This window comes from Crinia signifera, chromosome 2 (genome assembly GCF_055691185.1).
Source record: "Crinia signifera chromosome 2, ASM5569118v1, whole genome shotgun sequence".
Classification (NCBI taxonomy): domain Eukaryota; kingdom Metazoa; phylum Chordata; class Amphibia; order Anura; family Myobatrachidae; genus Crinia; species Crinia signifera.
This window is the reverse complement of record NC_139218.1, coordinates 113476368-113501244: the sequence shown is the minus strand read 5'-3', so window position 1 is coordinate 113501244 and position 24877 is coordinate 113476368. Positions and strand designations below refer to the sequence as shown.

The window sequence follows — 24877 nt, the reverse complement described above, 5'->3', positions numbered from 1 at the left end:
ATGGCTCAGATCAGTGGTTCGCCAAGCGTATCTTTCCGCACTGATTACTCCCCCGGAGGGGATTACTGCACATTCTACCAGGTCTGTGGGTACATCCTGGGCCGCTAATCGAGGCGCCTCGGCTGAACAGCTCTGTAAGGCGGCTACTTGGTCCTCTTCCCAGACCTTTATCAAGTTTTATGCATTTGATACCTTTGCATCGGCTAATGCACAGTTTGGTAGACATGTGCTTTCCGCAGTCCAGGAGCGTCCCCCACCCGTGAGGGGACAGCTTTAGGACGTCCCAGCGTGAACTCCAGTGCCCCCTAGTGGACGAAAAAGAAAATAGGATTTATGGTCTTACCTTGATAAATCCCTTTCTTTGAGTCCATAGGGGGCACAGGACGCCCTCCCAGACGCACCTGGTAGCGGGGCTTCCATGGCCTTAGGGCCTGTATGCTATGTGGGTGTGCGTTTGCTCTTCCTTCTTCTCTGGCTCTGCTCCTACCTTGGGCTTGCTAACGAAACTGGTGACCCAGGGTCAGGGGGCGGGTTATGAGGGAGAAGGGAGGCAGGGAGCATGCTGGGTACATTTTTGTAACCCTTTGGTGCACGCTCTGCTACCTCACCTCTCATACCCAGCGTGAACTCCTGTGCCCCCTATGGACTCAAAGAAAGGGATTTATCAAGGTAAGACCATAAATCCTATTTTTGCCAGATTAGCTTCACCTGGTATGGAATTCCAAAGACATGTTTCTATCCTATTAATGTAGCAGTCTAAAGCTGGGTACATACTTATCCAACCTCCGACCTAGCAGTTGGTCAGGCACTGGTAGAGTGTGTATGCTCACACAATATCTGGTTTGATCCAGTCATAGGGCAGTACTCAATGAGAATACTTGGCAAGTGCATCAAATCCTGTTTAGGATTTGCTGCACAGTCGCCATGTTCCGGAGGGCTGAAGCATTGCTACACAGCGAAAATCACTTAGAAAGCAATTCGCCACCTGATCATTGAATACACTCATGGCGAATCACATTGAAAAACCACAGCGAACTATCAGACAGCAAATTGTCCGTCATTCACTGTTCGCCATCGGCGAATAGTGCACGTTGAATAGGGTGAGTCACTTTTTCAGTAAAAAGTTTCACCTTCGAGGACGAAAATAGCACACATTTGCCGTAGAACATAGCAAATCATCCTCATTGAATACTGCCCAATTTTCAAGCGTGCCCCACAAAAAGAGTATTTTTCTCTTTCATATGCGCACATTGGAAATCTACATAAAAGTTGGTTAGGTGTGTACGTCTAGATTTGATGTTTTATTTGTGACCGAGATCTGCAGTAGTGTTGTATAAAGAGGATATTATGGAGCCTACACACGGGGAGATGTGCTGATGAGCGATGCTAGAACGCTCCTCACACATTGCTGCACAGGTTTGTGCCACTGAGTGATCTGTCAAGGCCAGTGTTCTCCGGTGAGAACACTGGCCTTGACACCGGTGATTACATTCAGTATGCTTGTTATTAATCGCCAGGTAATAGCGTTGCGAGGTTCCGAGCATCCCTATCGCCCCCTCACACTTAGAAAATGCCCCTACATCGCTAGGCGATCTAGTGATATCGCTTAGAAAATACACCTAAATCGCTGTGTCTAGGTCCCATTAGTGTTCATTCTATTTTAAAACCTAATGAGCAGTGCTTTTGTCTTTCTGATTGAATAAAAATACAAAGCAATGTAATGACATGAAACATACATTAGAGCTTTGGGTTATTCAAACACTGTCGTGCTCCCGCAGCCATCTCCTGACGGGGAAGATGGCTGCGAGGCCCTATTCAATGCTTTCTTCCCCGACAGCATTGAACAGGGTTTCTCCGCAGAACAAGCCCGACATCACAAGCTGTCGGCCCGTTCTGCCGAGAAAAGCCGGAAATAGGCGAGCTCCTGGCCGGAGCTCGTCTATTTCCACCCTCAACTCGCAGCCACGCCCCCTTCTCGCCGCTCGGCGGCCGGGACATTGAATCCTGACCGCCGAGCTCCAGTCAAGGTAAGCGAGAACGGGACAGGGGCACGGCTGTCGAGCTTGCTCGACAGCCGTACCCCTGACATTGAATACCCCTAATCTTTTGAGATCCTTACTGAAAAACCCCCTATAAATGAGGTATTACATCTCTGAACATTCTCTAGTTCTCCTTTCCTTTATACAGTGAATCCCAATACTGTACACTATATTCAAGGTGTGATCTGCTTGTTGACTTAATGGTAATTTTATATTCATTTTACCATATTTTTATGTTTGCCATGGTTTTATTCGATTCTGTCTGACAATGCATGCTGCTGTTCTGCTATGTATCAAAAGCTCTTAGTCTCAGATTTCACTAATTGTATTCCATTAGGCACATAACTGTATACAACTTCCTGCAGGTCCGGTTGGTTCAGAAGAAAGACACTGGACATGTTTATGCAATGAAAATTTTACGAAAATCCGATATGTTGGAGAAAGAACAGGTGATCAGATTTACATTTATATTATGAGTTGATCCTTACAAAATAAGAAATGAGGTTTGATGCTCATTTTGCTCCCTATAACATGAGTTACATTTCTAAGTGTAAAGGCCCGTACACACACTACGATGTCTTCTTAATGATGATGAACGACCCCATTATAAATCACCTCCTGAACAACCCAGAACGACTTCGTTCAGGGTCGTTTAGGAGGTGAATCTTTTAACATCGTCTACTGTTTATGCTGTGAATGACGGACGACTACCAACAAAGCGCGTACCCGTGGGTCGTTAAAGACCATAGCCATCGTCAATGCATGCAGGTCAATTTGGCTATGGTCGTTAACATTCTTTGTTTTTTTAATAGAAAAGGTCCTGCATCGTTTGTGGTCGTTTGTCAGCCATCGTGCACCAGTGATCACCTGCAATGCTGAGGTCGTTCATTTTCACTTCAAGGGTGAAAATGAAAGATGGTAGTTAACGCTGGGTCGTTACTGACACATCTTTGTGTATGTATGGGCCTTGATTCATTTTGACAATTCACATGCCCCAATATTGTAATAAATTCCATGAATATTGTGGTGTGTTTTATGGAAAAGTCTGCATATCGTATAGCATCCACTAATTTCCTTATCTTTAGTGGAGTTTGATTGTGGCTTCTGCTGCACAAAGTCTGTTGTATCCCTTTTAATGAGCGTAGCCTTAAAGGTCCATACACACTGGGCATTTTTGCCCAGCGTGTATGGAAAACGATGATGGGCAAAGTCGCTAGGCTAAAAAATGCTCCGTGCATATGCGATTTATTTTATTTTAATTTTTTTTTTTAAACCTGATTATACATTTTTAGAGTGGTTATTGCCTTCTGTGATGTTTTGCACACTTCCCTGTGGAAGCCATCATTCTGTTGTAACCTTGGTCAAGTGTGGGTTTTGTGTGTGTGTCTGGTGTTTTTAACAGTACAGGCTAGCAATCAATGTAGTAACAGCGTAACCTATTTTCCAGAGGTCTTCATTATTTACATACTGTAGATAGTATCTAGTGTTCATTCTAGCACCCGCCATCTTTGAAAAGCCATGCAGTTCCTTTTCCCTGCCTGGGGTTTTGCTGTCTGCTGTGGTGTTTCTAGCACATGTCTAATTTGCATATCAGTGCTGATATACAGACCACACTGTGCTAGAAGCACTACAGCAGACAGCGACACCCCAGGCAGGGAAGAGAGGAACTGCATGGGTTTTCAAAGGTAGCGGGTGCTAGAATGAACACTACTGTCTTCATACTGTCTATAGCTCAATCAGATTTGTGGCATTTTGTTACCATCATAATCAGCAGTGAAACATTTCGCCTTTTGTATATATTTTTGTTTATACAGTATGTTTTGAATTGATTGTTTTTGGTAATTTATATAACCCATAAATCTGACATGTTGTACAGAAATGGCGTGTACACACTTGTACAATGTGCATGAAATTTTGACTATACAGGGTTTTAACCCTTGCGATACCGATGTGCGCTCCCGTATGCTTAGACTATTTAGTGCAGATCTGCACTATATAGTCAAAATTGTATGCAGATCGCATGCGCCGTGCGATGCGATCACATCGCAAGCCAAAATCAATAGTGTGTACACACCAAAAAGGGTACGTTGTTTTGTTTTTTTAAGGGTTTTTTTTTTATATCTATTTATGCGGTAACAGAGTTCATTGTTTTTTGTTCATCTTATTAAACATTCTTCTGACTAGAGCTCAAAGTTTTTATATACCACACTATTCCATGTATGGGGTTACACTTCATCAGCGTGTCAGTTATGTCTTGTGCAAAGTGAAACTGTCATCTTTGCAGTTCTTTGGAAGTATGCTGGTGGAACGGAAGTGGTGAAATGGGAGTAACCACTTAATGTGTTATTAGAGTCACAACACATGTTTGTCTTAAGACTTATTGTGATATTCAGGCTGAATGAGGTCATAGCACAAGCACTTGAATAAGGAAGTTGGTGACAGACAGGAATGTTGGTGCAGTTTATACTTTGATGTTGCTAGACAATACAATGCAAGTTGCGAAATTTTAAATCTAATCACCAAATTACAGGACACAGGTGCTGCAACTGGGATACATAATCTAACCTTTACATAATATCAGGGAAGGGACTGCCTTCTCTAGAATGTCTTATTTATAAGAACCTAGATCTACTTTAGTTTACACTATATCAAGTCTTAAATCTTGCAAAACTTTGACACAAGTCATACAAGTGTATTAGTCCTTAGTGAAATAACTGTCCTCTTTCAATACAGCAATTTAAGTTTGGGGTGAATTCATATTTAAAGCCGGCAATTTAGTTGTTTTTCCGGAGCCTCCATTACTTCTGCGCTGGCTTTAGAAACACAGTGCAGCTTAACCTAACTAAAATACTGCCTGCATGGTGAAAGGACCCGTATGGGTGTCCAAAGAGGACACTTCACACACTTTAATTTCCCATCTTAAGGCTTGCATGAGAAATATCGCATGCAGTCCTTTTGCATGCCATCCCGTTCCCCGCTGCCAGGAGGCGGAGGTCACACCTGCAAGCAGGTCAGATCTGCGATGCTCACAGCGCATTGGATCAGATGTCAAAACACATCGGCTTTTGCCACGTTCACCAGATTTCTCTGTCTGAGCCGTCTGAATCGGGTTAAAAAAGTGGGCAACTGGGACAAGTTAATGCCCAGCTTTAGGAGGCCGTGAACTAAACTGAGACCCGAGTACAGTAGGTGCAAACTTATGCTCCGTGCACACTAGTCGATGTGTGTACCCAGCGACATCGTGGCAACTTGCATTTATATCAAATACATACTGGGCAATGCCAGCAGTGCCGGAGCAGTTGCGTGCTACGTTCCGCATAGTCAGCAATTATAGCGCGTACACGCTGGATGATCTGAACATTTTGAAGGTTTGACCCGTCTGAATTGTCAAAATAATTAAAAATATTGTCTAGTGTGAACCCAGCTTAATATTGCACTGTATCAGGCTGGGCTAGAGGAGTAATATGTTACTAATGCTGGCCGTACACGCTGCGATACGTGCGTGCGTTCCGTGCTTAACAAGCACGGATAACATTGCATTGCCTGTGCATGCAATGTGATGCAATTTGATGAAAACAAAGTACAAAAAGTATGTGCAAGCACATACTTTTTGTACTGTGCGATGAGGTGCTGCGGGAGCGCGCACCTCAAAGCCCATAACGCACAGCCCGCATCGCAGCGTGTATGGGCTGCTTTAGACTGATTTTATTATATTCAGTAATGAACTGGGAATTTCATATTGTATGTTTTTTACGCAAATGAAGAGAATTGCAGACATTACGTCAACTGGTCCTTTTGTGGCATGGCTGAAATGCAGTGAAAATTATTTGTTTTTGGGATTACGTTTTTGTCATGGCAAAGAGGGACTTTGGGGCAGATGTATTAAGCCTTAACAAGAGTTAAATGCAAGGGTGATAAAGAGAGATAAACGCCCAGCCAATCACCTGCTAACTGCCATGTTACAGGCTGTGTCTGAAAAATTGTCAGGAAGGAGCTGATTGGCTGGACGTTTATCTCTCTTTATTACCCTTGCATTTATCTCTTGTTAAGGCTTAATACATCTGCCCCAGTGTAACTAATTGCAAATCATCTGGTCACTCTACATGATATTCTGCAGTATATATAAATCGTATACGGTCATTTGGTCTACAACATGATTGTCGACAAGCATTCTGTCGACACTATTAGGTTGGTCTAGGTCGACATGGGTCTAGTTTGACAGGTCATTAGGTCGACACAAGCATAAGGTCGACATGGGTTTTTGTTTGTTTTTTTCAGCCAACAGGCAGCATTTCATGCCCTACCAACCACTAGGGCATGGTGGGAGAATAAAATAATGTGCCGAGTGTAGCAAAGCACCGTGCACGAAGCATGGCGAGTGCATCGGTATACTTTAACCTGTGTCCATGTCGACATTTGGGTAAAAAAGGTGAAAAACCCATGTCAATCTTTTGACTGTCGACCTTGACCCATGTCGACCCACCGGAGAACATCGGCGCTGTCAGCTTGCTCAGCACACAGTGCTGGCAGCTCACCTTGTGTGCTGAGTGAAAGAGATTTGTGTAGGGCTTCCCAGCTGTGCTAGGCCCTTCTACAGAGCTACAGTATGTGTGTTTTGCCTTTCAGAGTAGACAAAACCTCTCAACATTCCTGCCACAGCTTTGCTGTACCATTTGCTAAAACTGTGACCGGGCATGCTGGGATGTACTGTACAGGGATGTTTATTTCTAGAGCACTTGATGGGACGCATGTTGCTTAATCCTGGTCTAGCCTATACTTTATAAATGAAAGCTGGGATCTTATTGGTTGCTATAGGCAACAGCTTATTATTATTATTTTTTTTAAGGAAGAAGTAGTACTTATCCTTTTTGAGTGATTATTGGCAAAACCTTTAGTAAAATGTGTAATATTTTCTTTTAAAAACAGTAAGTATAAATTGAATACTTATTATTAAAATGTATGGGGTTCATTTAGTTAAGGGTGATGCCTGCAGTGTGCTGTTGGGACACAAGCATTGGCATCCCAATTTGCCCCTTGTTCTTTATGAATTGCACGTTTTACTGTGCAATAAGTAAATAAAAAGTCTGCATTTTGAACTATGCAATATAGGTGCTGCCTTAATTGGCTGATATGATTCCTACATACCGTGTTTCCCCGATAATTAGACCTACCCCGATAATAAGCCCTACCCCAGATTTGGAACATTTGTCCAAAATAAGCCCTCCCCCGAAAATAAGACCTATGAAATTTCCCATGTATTTTTTTGCAGTTGTCAAAGTGTAGCCCTGCTCAGCCCCGCTCACCTCGCCTGTACGGTAATACCGCGGCTCCCGTTCCCAGGGATGCATTACGGTAGGCGCGGCGTGACGTCACGCCGCGCACATCACGCCGCGCACATCACGCCGCGCACATCACGCGGCTGCTGAACAGTGCACACAGCGCCGACGGATGTTTTGGGGCCATCAATACTGGTACTGTACCGTACGGAGATCTGGTAAACAAACAGGTGGGGGCATGTGGAAGATGAATGACTGGGATGGGAATTTTGAGATGGTGGACTTTTTAAAGGAGCAGTGGGGCATTTTTTTAAAGGAGCAGTGGGGCATTTTTTTAAAGGAGCAGTGGGGCATTTTTTAAAGGAGCACTGGGGCATTTTTTAAAGGAGCACTGGGGCATTTTTCAAAGGAGCACTGGGGCATGTTTTAAAGGAGCACTGGGTCTATTAAAATAAGCCCTCCCCCGAAAATAAGACCTATGGTCTTTTTTGAGTGAAAAAAAAAAATAAGACAGTGTCTTATTATCGGGGAAACACGGTAGCAGGCACTGTTTTTGCTTATCGGGCGGTGCAGGTGCAGAATATCAGGTTGGTGTGGTAATTGCATAAGCATCTCTGAATTAAAAAGGTTGTTATGACTTGGCAAAGATAGACCTATAAACCTGTGTTTTTTTTGTTTGTTTTTTTTTCCCATAAATTCAAATTTTCTGCTGAATGCCCAGAAAAGTAAACTGTAAAGCTGGTTAAGCACCTATAGAATCCATGTACCACTTACCCGATCCCAGGCAAACTGGCTAACCATTGTATAGATGTGAATGTTGGACCATTGCAGTATGTGTTATATTGTTAATGATGCGCGCTTCTGTGGGTCATTACTATCTCCTGTAAGCCTGTAAACACTGAGCTATTTGTTGCTCAGTGTGTACAGACTCACTTGTGGGTCAAGCTAGCAACAAAGTACTCTGCTGATCAAGAGCTTTGACCTGCCCTGTGATTGCAAAGGTGTGTACTTCGTTTTAGCCATACACAAACCCATCAGGATATGTCCTTCTACTGTAGTTTGGAAAGTTTGCAGAGCGATGATGGGCTAAATCGTTGGGCTGAAAACCGCAATCAGAGGTAGATGACTTTCCATAGCAGGATGCTATGGAAAGCTGTCCACCCTGTTGCTTGTCTGCTGGTAATACCAGCAGATGAGCGGCCAGGCAAACAATGACGCAGGAGCACGCATCCGCGCTCATTGGCGGGCATACACATTGGGCGGCTTTTGAGCTCAAACGACAAAACTGAGTGTGTGTGGGCCTTTGGACAAATATCTTAAATATGTTTCACCATTCTTTTCTTTTAAGTTTTTACAAATTGGAAAAATCAATGTTATGGGTTTTTTTTTGTTTTGTTTCTGTTCGTTACTGCCAATTTTTCATTACAGCACATTTGTCCCTATTGGCATATTCTAGAACAAATCTTTCTCTCCTAAAGTGCATGGGTGCAGCTTACGGGGCCTTCCGTTTGTCAGCTATGGGCCCTTACACTTTTTTGTTATACAAACTTTTATTTTGCATATTTGAATTTAAAAAATGTACAGATTGATTTTTTTCCTGGTGTTTTAATAAGTGAGATGTTTAGTACTTTCTAATACCCCTTTATGGATGAATAGGAAATCTGGATTTGGTCTTCAACTAGTTAGCTACAGGGTCATTCCAAGAAAATGGTTTCTTCATGTAACCTTTACCAGTTTACATGACAAGTTTTGCATCAAAATTAAAGCATATCATGTACCACACAAACAAACATTTACTTTCCACAAAATATTCCAAACACATACTCCAAAAATATACTGTATTTCACATGATCTTTTTAGTCAAAATGTAACGTAAGTTTATCATGGAATGGAATTAGTTTTGCTATGTGGCCATGCTGAAACTGATGCAAGGCATGCTGGGATGTGTAGTTTATCAACATCTGGAGGGCCGGTGTTGCCCTGCCCTCTAGGTATTCACGTTTAATTTTGCCTCTTACTCAACCCAGTCTCATTAAGTTCAATATAGACTTGAATAAAAAAAAATGGATACCACTATGGGAGATATTATTCAAAAGAGTCCGGAGCATGTTTGCCCCAGTTTTCACCATTACACATATCTCTACACTTCTAGAAAATATACAGTAGGGAGAAGTCCGGTCTCATTTTGGGGAAGTAGCTCCCAGATTAAGTACCCGGAGCTATTCAATTGCTTGCACTGTTAACCGGTGACTTGTGATTTTCCACTCAAACTCTTCTGATAGTGCAAGCCGAAATCTACTGTAACCAAAGCCTTGCATCCAGTTTAGGTGTTAATGCATGCGGTAACCAACTTGCACCCAGCACTTAACCTATTAAATGCTGTTTAAAGTGGCTATCGCCGACACATTGCCATAACCTGGGAAATGCACCTTAGTGCAAAGTAGAATGCAGTCCCTTTAATAGCTCTGGGCACTTAACCCAGGAACTACCTCACTGTGATGAAATTTTAAATTCCTTCCCCACTTCCCTTATAACTGTTTGTGTACTCATTTTTAAGAGGATGGCTGTGAATGTTTTTTTTATGGTATGATTTTCAAATTGGCATCCTTAGGCATCAGACTGGAATTATTCTTTTCTCCAGCAAAGCTGTCTAATAAAGACTGTTTCAAAATGTACAGATAAATCATTTCAGTGGCTGCTTGTGTTGCCCGAGCTCTAGATGGCAGCATAGAAGACTGGTTCAAGGTCTCCCAGGTGGATGTGCTTTTGTTGATGCAGGCATTTTTGATTTAGTGAGCGGATTAAATACTAATATTTTCTCAGTCATTCCCTGTACTGAAGAGCTTCCTCCTACTTAATTTAGTATACAGTTGTATATTTCCACCTTTTAGAATCTCCTTAGACCACCTCTTTCCTTTGATCTCTATAATGCTTTCACTAATCGTTCCTTCCTGTCTTGCTGGAATTAACATTCCCTCTTATTTTCCTCTATTGCTTTTTCACCTCTAGAATCCTATGCTGAGTGATTGGAGTGAGAAGAAATTCAGACCACTCTTCCTGCCTGCTTGGCCAATTTTCTGTTGCAGTCTTGCCCTCGTTTAGCATGTGTATGGAGCTTTGAGTCTCCGCTTTCCACATTATGTAAGAGGTTGTAGTGTCCAGGGTCAGCACAATGCATCACTGCTCTTCAGGGTCCCAGGAGCAAAACTCAGGAAGGGAATTAAGGGGACAGGGGAATGGTGAGTAATCTTCTATTTTCTAGTCTATGATAAACTAGTTAAGTCCTAGAAAAGGAATGGAGGCAAAATTATACATTTATTACCAACATATGTATGATGAGACGTGTTCAGACATGTGCGTTGCACTCTTTTTTTTTTTTTTTTTTTCACGTGATGTGCATTGCCTAAAACTCAATTTGCAGGTGTAAAGTTGGCCATACACTACCATGATTTGGGCCTTTTTGACACAAAATCCACACATTAGATTGATAAATTGAGAAAAAAAGTATCAAATCCTATGTCATTTACTTACGATTCCGATCCAGTGCGTGGTCCAGTGTGTCATAAGTCATATCCACTGCTGCAATAAGGATTTATGGTAATCTTGGTTGAAACAGTGCACATCGTGAGTGGTTTTCCTACCTGTGATGTATCACAAGATCCATCTGCAGTTGAGTCACTTGACAGTTCAGCTCATTATTTACATTTTGAAGGAATCTTAATTTATCATTTGATAAATAGTATGATGTGTGTATGCTGTAGATCTTATGCAATCTATCACATAAGATATATCTTAAGATAAATTGTAGTGAAGATAAGCAGTCATGTACAGGATTCCTAGAGAGTTCAAGGGAAATCATATTTCCGACCTCAACTAGAGATATGTCGCAGTAGTGTATGGCCATCTTTCTTGGTTCTCCTGGTATATTCTCTACTTCTGCTTGTGATTTATATAAAAAACATTGTTTATCAAATATCCCTTTTGTCATTATTTAATTAAATATAATACATCTAACTACTGAAAATAGGAAACAAAAAGCTTTGTTTATAGGATCTTAATAGTATTTTTGGGAGATATTTTGTGAATATGAAATAAGATGGGTTTGCATTTGTGCACTGACAGGTTATGTTGAGAAGGAAGGTGTTGAATCCTCAGTGACGCACAAAACCTCTACTAATTCCTACGAATGTGTATAGCCATGTACTTGCTCATAAGTGTGAGAAAATCCTATGCGTCATCCGCTTTATAACCCCTTTGACAATTTTTTTTTCTTCGACTACACCGCTGTAAAGATTACCATGCCACTGTGAGCTAGAATAGGGAAGAGAATAGCCACACCGACATCGGGGAATCTTTGGGTGTGGATGTGTAATGTGCACCCTATACCCATTATAGATCTGCTACTGCCCCTGCTGCACCAACGTGTCCTTGCTCATCTTGGCCACAAGTGGGTTACACATGCGTGCTAATTGTGATTTGGACTTGCAATGCCCATGTCCATTCACAGATGTGTATGCACCCATACTTTTCAGTGTATCGCAGGTTTATGCACATTGCATACATTTATCCACAGGCATGCTTATTAGTGGGTAACCTAAGCTAGGACTCATCTGTATTTTTGTCACAAAAAAACAATTACTACTATGCCGGTGTTTTTTTTGTTTTTTTTTCTTGGTTAGTGATTCTCAAACTCTGTCTCCAAGACCCTAAGCAAGTTTACGTTCCCCAGGTCATTTAGCAGGTGCACAGGTGTACCCATTACTCAGTGACACATTTTTCAAAGATTCACAGGTGGAGCAAATTTTTTGTTTAGGATACTTTGAGGAAACCTGGAAAACTGTTTGGGGTATTGAGGACCGAATTTGAGAACCTATAATACTGGTCCACATCTCTTAATTTACTTTCTCCACTTGCCATTTAGCATTGCTTTTCTGCAAGATAATATTCAGGGTTGTGTGTTCCGAAAATAGGGAAAGATGCGTTATAGACCCTTATTCTGGTTCACCTGCAAAGGCAAAGTCCTTCTCAAATGGACAAAACCAGGTGCACTGCAGGTGGGGCAGATGAAACTTGTGCAGAGAGAATTAGATTTGGGTGGGATTTACTTCAAACTGAGATCTATATTGCAGTGTGAAAATAAAGCAGTCTGTATATTCACTGCACAGAAACTAAATAACTCACCCAAATTTTAATCTCTCCGTGCATGTTACATCTGCACCTTCTGCAGTGCACGTGGTTCGTCCATTTGAGACGGAATTTGCCTTTGCGAGTGAACCAGAATAAGGGCCATAGACGCATGTATGTACATTCATGTCATCATTGATATATATGCAGTAGTAAGTTTTTTGGTACTTGTTTCCTAGCACGGCCACAACGATCAAAATCGGGGCCATCGCGGGCATCGCATGCACAAAAAAATCGGGTGCGATGGGCCAGACGCGATGCCCGCGATTTCCCCATAGAGAACAATGTTAAATGCCTCAATTTACCCGCGATGACCACGATTTCCCATAGGAAACAATGTGAAATGGCTCAATTTACCCAAATTATCATAGGAACAATGGTAAATGGGCCAAAAACACCCCTGAACATTGAAATGTCCCCCCAAAAGTAGTTTACGCCACCACGTGATCAACGTGAACCTGAAGCGTGGCGAGCGCAGCGAGTCCGCGAGGGGCGGCGGTACACGTCCTCCGACCTTTTCATACCCCTACTATCCACTAGGGCGTGGAGTGAGAATAGAATAGTGTGGCGAGCGCAGCGAGCCACCGAGCCCGAAGCGTGGCGAGCGCAGCGAGGGGACGCGGATACCTGTGAAGCCCGCGAAGGGACGCGTTTACCTGTGAAGGTATCCGCGGGGCTCGCTGCGCTCGCCACACTATTCTATTCTCACTCCACGCCCTAGTGGATAGTGGGGGTATGAAAAGGTCGGAGGACGCGTACCGCCGCCCCTCGCGGACTCGCTGCGCTCGCCACGCTTCGGGTTCACGTTCATCGCGGGGTGGCGTGAACTACTTTTGGGGGGACATTTCACTGGTCAGGGGGGTTTTTTGGGCTTTCTGGCCCATTTACCATTCTTCCCTATGATGATTTGGGTAAATTGACCCATTTAACATTGTTTCCTATGGGAAATCGGGGTCATCGCGGGTAAATTGAGGCATTTAACATTGTTCCCTATGGGGAAATCGCGGCCATCGTGGGTGGACCATTTAAGCATTTTTAGGCGCACACGACGCGACCGACCCGATTTTTCAATGCATTTCAATGGAAAAATCGGGGGCATCGGGTCGGTCGCGTCGCAGGCCACTAAAATTACCCCCGATGGCCAAGATTTGTGGCCGTGCTAGGAAACAAGTGCCAGTTTTTTTATTACTGCCAACTTCACCCTAAACTGCGGAATTCTGTTGATTATTGGGGGGTTATTTGAATGATTTATATTCTACCATAAGACTGATGATGGATTTCAGTTTTCTGAAATTCAACTTTCATGTTGCCACCATCTTTACCAGTCTTGGAGTAGGACAGACTAATTAACACTTTATTTTGGAATCCTTGTCCATGCCCCTTGAAAAAAGTGCTAACCGCATCACCATTTCTCAGTGTACTAAGAGCATGATTGGCAACTGTATGCTCATGCAGCTGTGATTGTGAACACGGTGACTGCAGCATGATTCTAGTGTTGCAGTTCCTTGTATTTGTACGCAGCCGACAAAGACTGCTGGTATCTAATTACAAAGAAGCAGATTCACTCTTAAGGATCATACACACTGGGCGTTTTTGCCCAGTGTGTATGGAGAGCGATGATTTGGAACATCGCTGGGCTGAAAACCGCTCAATGCATACACACTGAACGATTTTTGCCCACCTAAGCAATTTTTTTCCTGGGATGGAAAGCTGTCCACCCAGTCGCTCATCTGCTGGTAATACCAGCAGATAAGCAACGGACGCTGGTGATGATGCCGGCATCGGTGCTCATCGCTGGCCCTTACCCAGTGTGTTTGAACCTTAACATTAGTTGGGCATCTAAGTTAACCTTTGATGCATTGCCGCAGGAAGTATATTGCAATTGTTCTTACGTAGGGCATTGTAGACGCAGGCTGAAACATGCTCCAAAAACATTTGCCTCCATGTTACCTCCCACAAACTCTCCCTGGTTGTCAATCATTTTGCAAATGAATCTATTCTGCTACAGCCACTGCATCAAGGGCATTACAGCTCATGCAAAGTGTCGCTCTGCACCATGTGCAGACCGACTAATATTGCTTAACTGCTGGGGTTTGCTAATGCCGCCCATACACTTCCCGTTATGGGCGTGTGTTCTGTGCTTAACTAGCACGGATCGCATTGCATTGCCTGTGCATGCGTTGTGCATGCAATGCGGTGCAATGTGATGAAAACTTAAGTGCAAGCACATACTTTTTGTACTGTGCGATGAGGTGCTGCGGGAGCGCGCACCTCAAAACACACATCGGACCCGCCGTGATCGCAGCTGTATGGGCTGCTATACAACTATGAAACCGACTCTAAAAATTCAGATCCACAAACTGCTGAAACTACATTATGAAGATATAGATCTGCCGGTCCCACCCCCACAGACACAGTGGGCTGTTTTTTGAGCCCCACCAAACTAGACTTTTTAAAGCCTTCATTGAAAGCAACCATGTTAAAACAAAACAATGTTCGGTTTTGCCCATATTGTACATGGTACCAGCTATGTTCCAGTATTAATGCCATATATGTATATGAAACAAACACGTTTGTTATCTACTCTAATGATTTTATAATGGGAATCTATGGGTGTCCACCAAATATATGCAGGCGACTGTTTATATTTTCATTAACACTGTTTGCCGCCTATATTTTCTGTTTTTGTTTCTGTGGGGAACACTAGATCTATGGAGGGACTCGTCCAGACTTTTGACATTACTTCAAAATTCTGGTTTTGTTTTTTCAGATCAATTTTGACATCTTCTCATGCGGATTCAGTATGAAGTCCCGACCGCCCAAATGCCAACAAGGGGGGAGTGTGGCTCGCTGCGATCGCCACGCAGTGGGCCCGGTGCCTCGCTACGCACGGCACACTATTTTATTCTCCCTCTATTGGTGTCATGGACACCCGTAGAGTGATAAAGTACCGGCATTGTGGCGGTCGGGATTCCGGCGGTGGTATTTCGACCGCTGGGATTTTTGACCACATCCCTCTCATGCAACTAACATTAAGGGGTCAGAGGGGCATGTGTATTAAGCTCTGTGGATAGAGGTATACTGAACGCTTTCTTTTCATTAGTGTTTACTAGAGAGGAGAAAATGGTGGGAATACAGGTTGAGTATCCCCTATCCGAAATGCTCGGGACCACGAGCATTCCGGATAGGGGAATTTTTCGGTTTTTGGAATAATTTTTTTTAGCCATACTTACCTGTCCCCAGATGGTGTCCTGTGGTCCCTCTGCGTCCCCGGGCGTCCACAGCAGGCCTCCGGCATCTTCGCTGGTGATGTCACCGGCGTGCGCGCACACTTGGGCAATGCATTCCTGGGACCGCTGGAGACCCTGGAGAAGATGCCGGAGGCCTGCTGTGGACGCCCTGGGACTTGGTAAGTATGAAAAGAGGGGGTTAAAAATTTTTTTTTTAATGATTCCAAAAACCACGGTTTTTGGAATAATTCGGATAAGGGATGCACGGATACGGGATACTCAACCTGTATTACCAAACAATAGTAATAATAATGCCTCATTATTAAGTACTTGTTTGAACGAGGAAGAAGTATGTAAGCGACTATGCAACATAAAGATAATTAAGGGCTAGATGGCTAATGGAACTGAGCTCAGAAATAGCTAGGCCATTATTCTTAATTGTCACAGAAGAGATTTAATATAGAGAAGTGTAAGGGTATGCATTTTGGGACCAAAAACAATTGTGCAATCTATAAATGAAATTGAGTATTTTAGAAGAATCATTAATGGAGAAGGACTTAGGGGTGCTCATTGACAGAAGACTTGGCTACAGTGCTCAATGTTTAGGAGCAGCAGAAAAGTCCAATAAGGTATTAGCATGCAAAAAAAGGGGCTTGGAGGCGAGGGAAGACAGTGTAATCTTACCACTTTATAAATTGTTGGTATGACCTAATCTAGAATACAGCTCTGGGCACCACTTCATAAAGACATGTCGAAATTTGAAAAGGTTCAGAGAAAATCAAAAAACTTAATTAAGGTTTTAGAGTCATTAGATTATGAGACAGGCTAGCCAGGTTAGTATATTTACATTAGGATCAATACAGTTAACAATCAGGTGAACTGTTTACTATGAGATCAATACTCCCGGCACGCTGATCACCATCCACTGAATGGGGCGCGTGCACGTCGGAGATGCTCGCGTGCCCCATTCTCGGCAATGGACGCACGAGTGTGTGAGACACTTGCGCGTCTGCCGACTTCCCATCCGCCAGATACCAGCAGATGGCGCGCTGGCAGAATCTAAGAGTAGTTAATATATGGAATACTCTGCCAGAGATGGTTGTGTTGGCGGACTTTATTGATACGTTTAAGAAAGGCTTAAGGTCTATACTTACTTGGCGATTATGGACCTCTGTCATTGCACAGAGCGGCGTTCCCCCTGCTGGCACTGTCAGCGGGCGGCAGACGTCTTTGCATAGCGCAGCGCTATGCAAAGCCGTCCACAAAGCCGCTCATTTGATGAGTGGCTTTGCGGGCAATTATGCGGGAGCGCGCATCACCGCTCATCGCCGGGCCGTACACACTTGGCAGCTTTGAGACAAAAGCCACTCAAAGTTGGTGTTTTGAGCGGCTTTCAGCTCAAAATTGCCCAGTGTGTATGGGCCTTATTCTTGATGGATAAAAGTATCTTGGCTCACAACCATTAATTATCATGTATAATAGTGAACCCAGAGAAAAATAGGATAGCCATTTTGGATCATCAGGATTTCTGGTTTAAACAGATGGGTAATAACTTTATCTGGGTCATTTATAAACCTAAGCGGTGCACCACAGAAGATTGAAAGGCATTATTACATCAAGTTCAACTTAGGAACAGATTGGATGTTAACACTTCTGTCATTTTTTCAGACACAATCTTTAACATGAGCATTGGGAGGTGATTGGCTTGTACTATATAGCTCTCCAAGGTATAGTACATATGTTTCAGCTATAGAAGATTGTTCTAATTTCAAGGACCTTCTCACGCAACCACAGATGCTTCCAACTGGAAATCGCGACCAAACTTTGTTTGCTTTCACTGCCTTAAGTGCAAGTACACTACTTGTAGAAGTATGTCAGCAGGAAGTTTTTTCTTTCATCTACACACTCTTAAGAATATCAATATTGGACATAGAATGTCCTGTATTTCGAATTGAGTGAGCTACATACTCACTGTTCTTGCTTCTTGTTCTATATGTGCGAGACTGTGAGATCATTTACGAAACCATATAACTAACCACAGGCTGATTATGCTGACTCTAACTTCTGAGATGTCTGAGAAACCTTTGGCTAGACATGGTCAATAAAAAACATCATCAATTGGCAACTGTATGTTGTATGCTTTATCGATCAAGAAAGAGGCAGTGTGGATCCATAAGCTTGGAACGGTCTCTCAAAGTACCAGTTTACCTTTTGTATTTTTCTACAGTACATTGGACCTTTTTTTTTCTTTTACTAGTTTTCTATTTCTCCATATTAGTATTTTATTTATTTTTTGTGTGTGAGCGTTTTGTAGGCAGTCCTATGCATTGCAAAATGTAACCAGTTGCCAGCTTGTCAAAATGACGGTACTACATAACAGTAATGTCAGCACCAGTGGCTGTGCCTGCCCGAATGGAGCATCACTTAGATTGCTCCATCTGGTTCCAGCTATTGGCTGCCAATGTGCACAACACTTGCCACGCTCCCTTCCCGCTAGGCCACGGCCCCAAAATTTTGGTTCAATGTCCCTCCTTTTGGCGGGTGAAAAGTTAGGAGGTATGTGTGCATGTGCTAATTTTGCCATATAAATAAATCTTATACTTTTAAAACATACATTTACCTTTTTGTGTGTGTGTGCTGTTTTAGAGTCTTTAATAACTTACATTTGTAAGATAATGTCACATCTAGTCTTTAGATCATAACTGGTGTTGTAAATGATCTGTTTGGGACATATACCACATGGTTTCAATTCGGTTGCAGGATCTGGATGATGGGTCGACATTGACACAAGGTCAACATGACAATGATTGACACATGAAAAGATATGCATGAGTTTTTCATTTTCTCTATCATCCATAAGGGGGTTTCACTTAGACCGATGGGGTATAGAGAAGGTCCAAAGGAGCAGTGCACATAAAACTTTAAACATGGTGGGCTGGCTCCTCCCCTCTATGCCCCCTCCCACAACCTAGTTTAGAAAAATGTGCCCCCCCGGGAGAGGATGCACACTTTGGAGCTTCAGATGGTTTATTTTTATTTTTAAACGTTTTGTTTATTTGGGCATGCTGTTTGGACATGCAGCATGTCCGTGACATGGGAGTTTAGGGCTGGGATGGATACCGACCTCTTTAGGTGCTGCTCCGGTCCCTGCTGAGGGAGCACCTGTTCTGGGCACATCGCACATCTCCTTTTTGTCTGAAGATCGTCGGAGTGGTGAGCGGGGCTGGGGGGGGGTACCCCGGTGTTTTAAGCGGCAATTAAGCACAGGGTGGGTATACGGACATATGGTATCCCATAACCCCCTATGCACACTGGCAACAATTTGGATAAATGGGGCTCTTTGGCACAGATTTACCCGGTTTAGGAGGCTAGCCAGTATAAAGATTCTCAGTAGCTCTGGCGCCATTAAAGGGGGCGGAGCTACCTCAGGAACAGCGGCGTCTCAGCAACATTATTCAGTGGCGGAACAGCGTGCAGTTCTGGCTCCTCCAAGACACTCCGCTCGCAGGATTTCACTGCTACATTGGGTGTTTTACTGGGGGAGAGTCGCCAAAGAGCTCATTTAAGACCTTTTGTGTGTGTGTGGTGATTGTCTCCTTATCATCATGGTGAGAGTGCACTGTGTGTGGCACCAGTTTTCATCCTCCCTCACTGACACTCTCATATGTGATCAGTGCAGCCGGCTTTCACAACACAGTGAAGCATCTGGGGGTGAAATTGCAGAACCACGATGGCTGAGTTCTATGGAGGCTATGATGACACAAATTCTAAGTAGATAGACTCAACGGCTGGCTACAGGTGTCTGTAGACAGTCTAAGAAAATCAGATTAACAGGTTGCTCCCTCCTCAGGTTTAAAAGCACCACGGTTAGGAGGATTTGGAGGATGTCTCTCCAACACAGTGACTTATTGCCACCATTATGGATGTATTGCACATTCCTGATGAAGAGGCAGAAAGTCCTTTTTCTTTACATAGAAGAGGGCTAGTGTCACTTTATTTTCCTGATTCAAAGGATTTGGATGACCTTTTTAGACAAGCTTGGGCTTTCCTGGATAAAAAATTCCAGATCCCTAAGCATGTACTGTCCACTTCTCCCTTCTCTCCAGAGGGCAGAGGGATTTGGGAACAACTACTAGCAGTGGATGTCTGTTTCTCGCCTGTCAAAAAGACTGTTTTGGCGGTTCCATGGGCTACTGCCTTGAAGGATCCAGCTGATAGAAAAATTGAAGGCATGTGAAAATCTATTTATACTGTTGCAGCAGTTTCCCATAGGCCTGTTATTGCACGGTGCTAAATGACACACGCCATACATTAATGGGCTGGTCAAATACAAGAGGGCTTTTCAGGTGGTAAGTCCCTGGATGAGATGACAACATTAGTTAAGCACATGCAGGACACAGCACGTGTCCTTTGTGATGCAAATAAAGAGGTTGGCGTCATTAATTCTAGGACCTCTACTATGGCGATTTTGGCACGCAGGTCTTTGTGGCTGCGCACTTGAATTGCTGATGTGGAATCTAAGAATCGGTGTTCTCCCCAGAAATTTATTTCAGCCGGGTTGCATCAACAAGTAGCCGGGTGGGGGGGTATTCATAATTAAAAAAAGTGGGGCGCTGCACTGTCAGAGTGGCGTGTGTAGCACTGCCTATTGGCACTCATTGCAGTTGACAAAGTCTCTCAGCCCACACCACTAAACACCGTCAAACACACATTACATGCCGTAAGGCCCATTACACGTTCTGCCACACACTAATTCCCATTACACATTGTGCCATGCCATAATACCTATTACATATTATACCACATGCCATAATGCCCATTACATATGCCGCACACCGTAATGCCAATTACACATTATGCCACATAAGTGCCGCTTACCTGCATACTCGTTGCTATGGGTTGCATGCTTGATGCCAGGGCCAGGTGAGATTGGAGACACCCGCTGGAGAGAGGCTATTTCAAAACTTGTGCAGGCTCGTGAGCTAATCAGGAGCCACCACTGTCGCTCCTGATTAGCTGCAGGACCGCAAGCTCCGATTTGTCTTGACTGAGCCAGCATGCGTTTTGAAATAGATGCGAACCTGCCAGCTGGATTGTCCACAGCTCTGGTCTGTGCTCTATTGGATAAGCCTGTCTAAAGGGGCTTCTCGGTATCGACTCGCCAAACTTGTAATGTATTGTTTAGGGTTAGGGATATACCAATCGCTCTACATTAGTGAGTAGAGGGCTCGGCAGAATATGGATATGTACTATATATACAGTACTTATTGCTATGGCAATGAATATTTAAATGCAAACAGATGTGTACAATAACTGACAGTTGTCAATTAAATGAAATGTGTTTTACTTAAACAGTAAATTAATAATGAATTGTCCTTGAAAAATTTACAGAAGACATGCGCAGTATCACTCTCTAAAGGACACTTGCAGGCTTTAGATTGTCTTTGAGGGACCTATGTTACCTGCAGGTGATAGCAGCAGTCTTGTTGGCCAGGGTAGGGTATGGGATGCGTGGTGATGTGGCACAGTTTCAATATGAATTGCAGGCAGAATCTATTTAGCAACATGCGGTTCACAGTCCAAAGCAGGGATCGGCATCCCGCTGTCTGCTGCATATCTCATATTATTGCTGTAGTGTAGCGGTGATCATGATGATGTTTAGTTTGGCAACTCTCCACAGCTGTTCTCTGTGCTGCCGCATGTACATCCCAGCTGCACAGTCACAGCTAGTGCGTGACTCCTGGGTTGCCTTTCTCACAGCCCGGGGATGCGGACTAGCAGAGAAGAGAGGTGCAACTTCCAGGCAGCGAAGATGCTGGGAGTCTCAGAAGTTTCCAAGCGGCAGATGTGCAGGAAGGTGAAGAGAGTGGTGGATGTCCTTTTGCACAATTCTGTCACTACTCTGAAAACCGTTTTCAGAGGATTGCTTCATTAGGGCTTTTTAATAATTGCATAACACAGCAGATGTGAGCAGATTGGTAGTTGCTGGCAACCTGTAAATTAAAAAAAAAAAGATGCATTTTTGGTACTCCTATCCTTTTGATCCTAGTAGGCCAGACCCCTATTTAAATGAAGCTTCAATCATGCAGCGGATGGATTGTATGACAGATTGTGAGTACATTGTGTGTCCAAAAACCACCAAGGACTACCGGGGAGTTGAAGGGAAATTGGACACAATCATGGTTGTAAGACTGGTCTTTCTGATGTATGGCCACCTTAAAGTGATATGATTAATTAGTACAGATGTGTCTTTTTCCATCGCTGCAGATGACTAGTAATTTTTCTGGGGGCATACATATACTTACACCTATGATTCAAGTGCACTCTATGGTAAAACCACAGGTATGAGCATAGTCAGCCGAGCAGGCATAGCGTTGCCGAGATGTGTTTACGTAAACATCTCCGCAATGACCGAACAGGACACATCTGCAATGGAACATTTTAAGTATACCATTTATACAATTAAAACTGCTGATATAGTGCATTAGTAATATGTTAAATGAAAAGTACACCACCTTTCATTTGTACCAATGGTTAGTTCTGTGGTGTCCTTTATTTGATGAATGCAAAAAGCTATGCTTCAGTAGATCAATTGCTTTCTTTTTCTGATCTTTGCATGCAGTTTATAGATTTAGCCAGTTTTGAAGACTGTCGCAAATCTGGAATCCTCTGGTTAATTGTAATCCTTTGTTTATGCATAATGTTGTGTTTTTTCTTTTAGGTTGGGCATATCCGTGCAGAACGTGACATTTTGGTGGAAGCCGACAGTTTGTGGGTGGTGAAAATGTTTTATAGTTTCCAAGACAAGCTGAACCTTTACTTGATCATGGAGTTTCTGCCTGGAGGTACTCATAGGATTATGACATATTCATGTCCCATACCCTCATGTATTCCAAATATATATGGTGTCCGACACACATTATGCGAGATGTTTTAACTTTTAACATGTTAATGCACCTGGGTCTGCTCCTAACTGTGTTCCTCTTTGGGGTGGGAAATCACTTTTAATGTAACGTGCCACCAGCTGTGCACATATTGGCAGGTCACTTTTGTGAGGGAAAATGCCGGTAGTTGCTTTGTGTCATTTTGGTAAAGCACATCTCGTCAACCACTTTGAATTACCCCCTTACTATGGGTTCCTGATCCTTTTTTTCCCCTCACGCTTTCCATGTATGCCTCCTATTGTTTTCTCATCCTATCTGCCCTCCTCCTTTGCTTCCCATTTGCTGCCATAAGTCACATGCACATCCACCTTCTACAACTGACCTTCCACTTCTCTACCTTTCAATGCCTCTCCTTCCTCCTCCTTCTCTTCACAAACACTGATATTGCTCATTAGATTGAGAACCAGAAGTGGAACCATGTAGATTCAGAACATGAATAAATAAACCAAAAAAAAAATGCTCACGTGAACTGGAAAAATTAAGGAACCACTGCACTAGGAACTACTTTTCATTGATCGAGAATTCAATAGAATAAACAATGCATTTCTATTTATTATTTACTATTGAATTGTTTTATGGTGCCAACTCAGTAAGGCTGCCCCCACAAGTTTGGTAAATGGAACCATACAGAGTACTAGTGTACTTCTCCAATGATCTACCATGGGGACATAAACCTCATCCTCAGTGTTTTTTTCCTATCACTGGATTTCCTCCTTTTTCATTTCCCCATCACCTGCCTTAGTGTTTTATTTCAATAAAACTACCCCTCCTCTCACTTTTACCCACTTACTTACTAATGCTTAATATGCACAATAATTTTTTTAAATACAGAGTTTACATAATTTATTACAACATCCTATTATTTTAGGAACTTGAACACACACTGCATAAACAGTGCAATGTAATTACAATTGTTTTAACCTGTGCCTGAATAAAGTATGTGTTTGCTACTCCTAAAAATACCTTCATGTTGACTCAAACATGCTTACATAGTTTATCCCTCAAGCCATATACAGGTTTGGTCAGTCCCAGAATATGTTGATTGATCGAATTCACACCTCATAACCTTGTTAGAACCATAAGAATCCATCACAAATGAGTCCTCATTTAGAAATGAGTGCTCTGATTGGTCAGATCTTGGGAACAGCAGTGCACCTTCAGGGCATGCCTCTTTAATAGAGATCAATATAGTTCTGTAAAATTGTAAATGTTGAGGTTGGGTTAGCTTGGAGTACTTGGCCAATGTGTATGTACAGTACTCCTTGTAGTAGTGTAGTTTTCTTGCTATTAAACCAATTTATGCATAGATAAATCCTTATTTGGCAAATCCAAACACATGTTTTCAAGTTTTAATAAATCTGTAAAATATTGCTATTGTTTTTTGTTTGCGCTTTATTATGTGAACTGCTAATTGGGGACTATTGCCCAGATACAACTTTCGACTCAAATGGTTTAAATGATCAAAGTAGTTTGAACATTCTCCTGCCTAGTCAATGGTTTTAAGCCAATCACTGCATTTGTCAGCAATGTACAGGAAACATTTGAATGCAGAATATGATCGTATTTGGTCTCAGAACACCCTGCTGAAAAAAAACTTTTTCATATACAACATTCAATTTTAATTTAACAATAACAATATAAAAATGTTGTTACATACAAATGACCATGCCACATAGGCTATTAGTGTTTCTTCTAGGAACTAGGTGGGCAGGGCATAAGGGCGGCGGACCAGGCCCGCTGACATCACAAAATGGATGGGCCCGGCCTGCGCTGTCGAGAAAAGGGGCAGGTCCGGCTGCTGGCATTACTGAAGGGGGCGGGCCCGGCCACCCCGAAGCCTATACACTGCCGGGAAAGCGCATCGCTATCCACAGCGGCGCCGGGCTTCCCCAGTCACACCTGAGGGGTCGGAGGCAGGCTGTTTTTTACCGGGGAGCTTCCGGAGGGGCAGGTTGCATTTTGCCCTTTAAAAATCGGGCAGGGCGCAGCGCCCCGCTAAAACAGCCTAACGGGAACACTAGGCTATTAACAACGTCCTAGCTGCATTTATAAGACTTAGTTTACCTGTTCTGTGTGAAATACCTTATACACAAATTCTACCACCACTTTGCATATTAATCTTTTTAACATGCAGCTTTCGTGTGTGTGTGTTTTTTTTTTTTTTTGGTGTGGTGTTTTTAATAACCTGTCTTGGTTTATTTTGA

The 24877-nt window shown here is 43.0% G+C and overlaps 1 protein-coding gene across 1 annotated transcript in view; it reads left to right on the top strand.

The window, feature by feature from the left end:
- The window catches only part of LOC146059983 (serine/threonine-protein kinase 38), a 60265-nt gene that overhangs the window by 20682 nt on the left and 14706 nt on the right, over positions 1-24877 (top strand). The window contains exons 5-6 of the mRNA XM_083172729.1: positions 2405-2488; positions 22451-22574. Coding sequence (XP_083028855.1) covers positions 2405-2488; positions 22451-22574 — 208 coding nt within the window. The remainder of the gene's footprint in view (positions 1-2404; positions 2489-22450; positions 22575-24877) is intronic.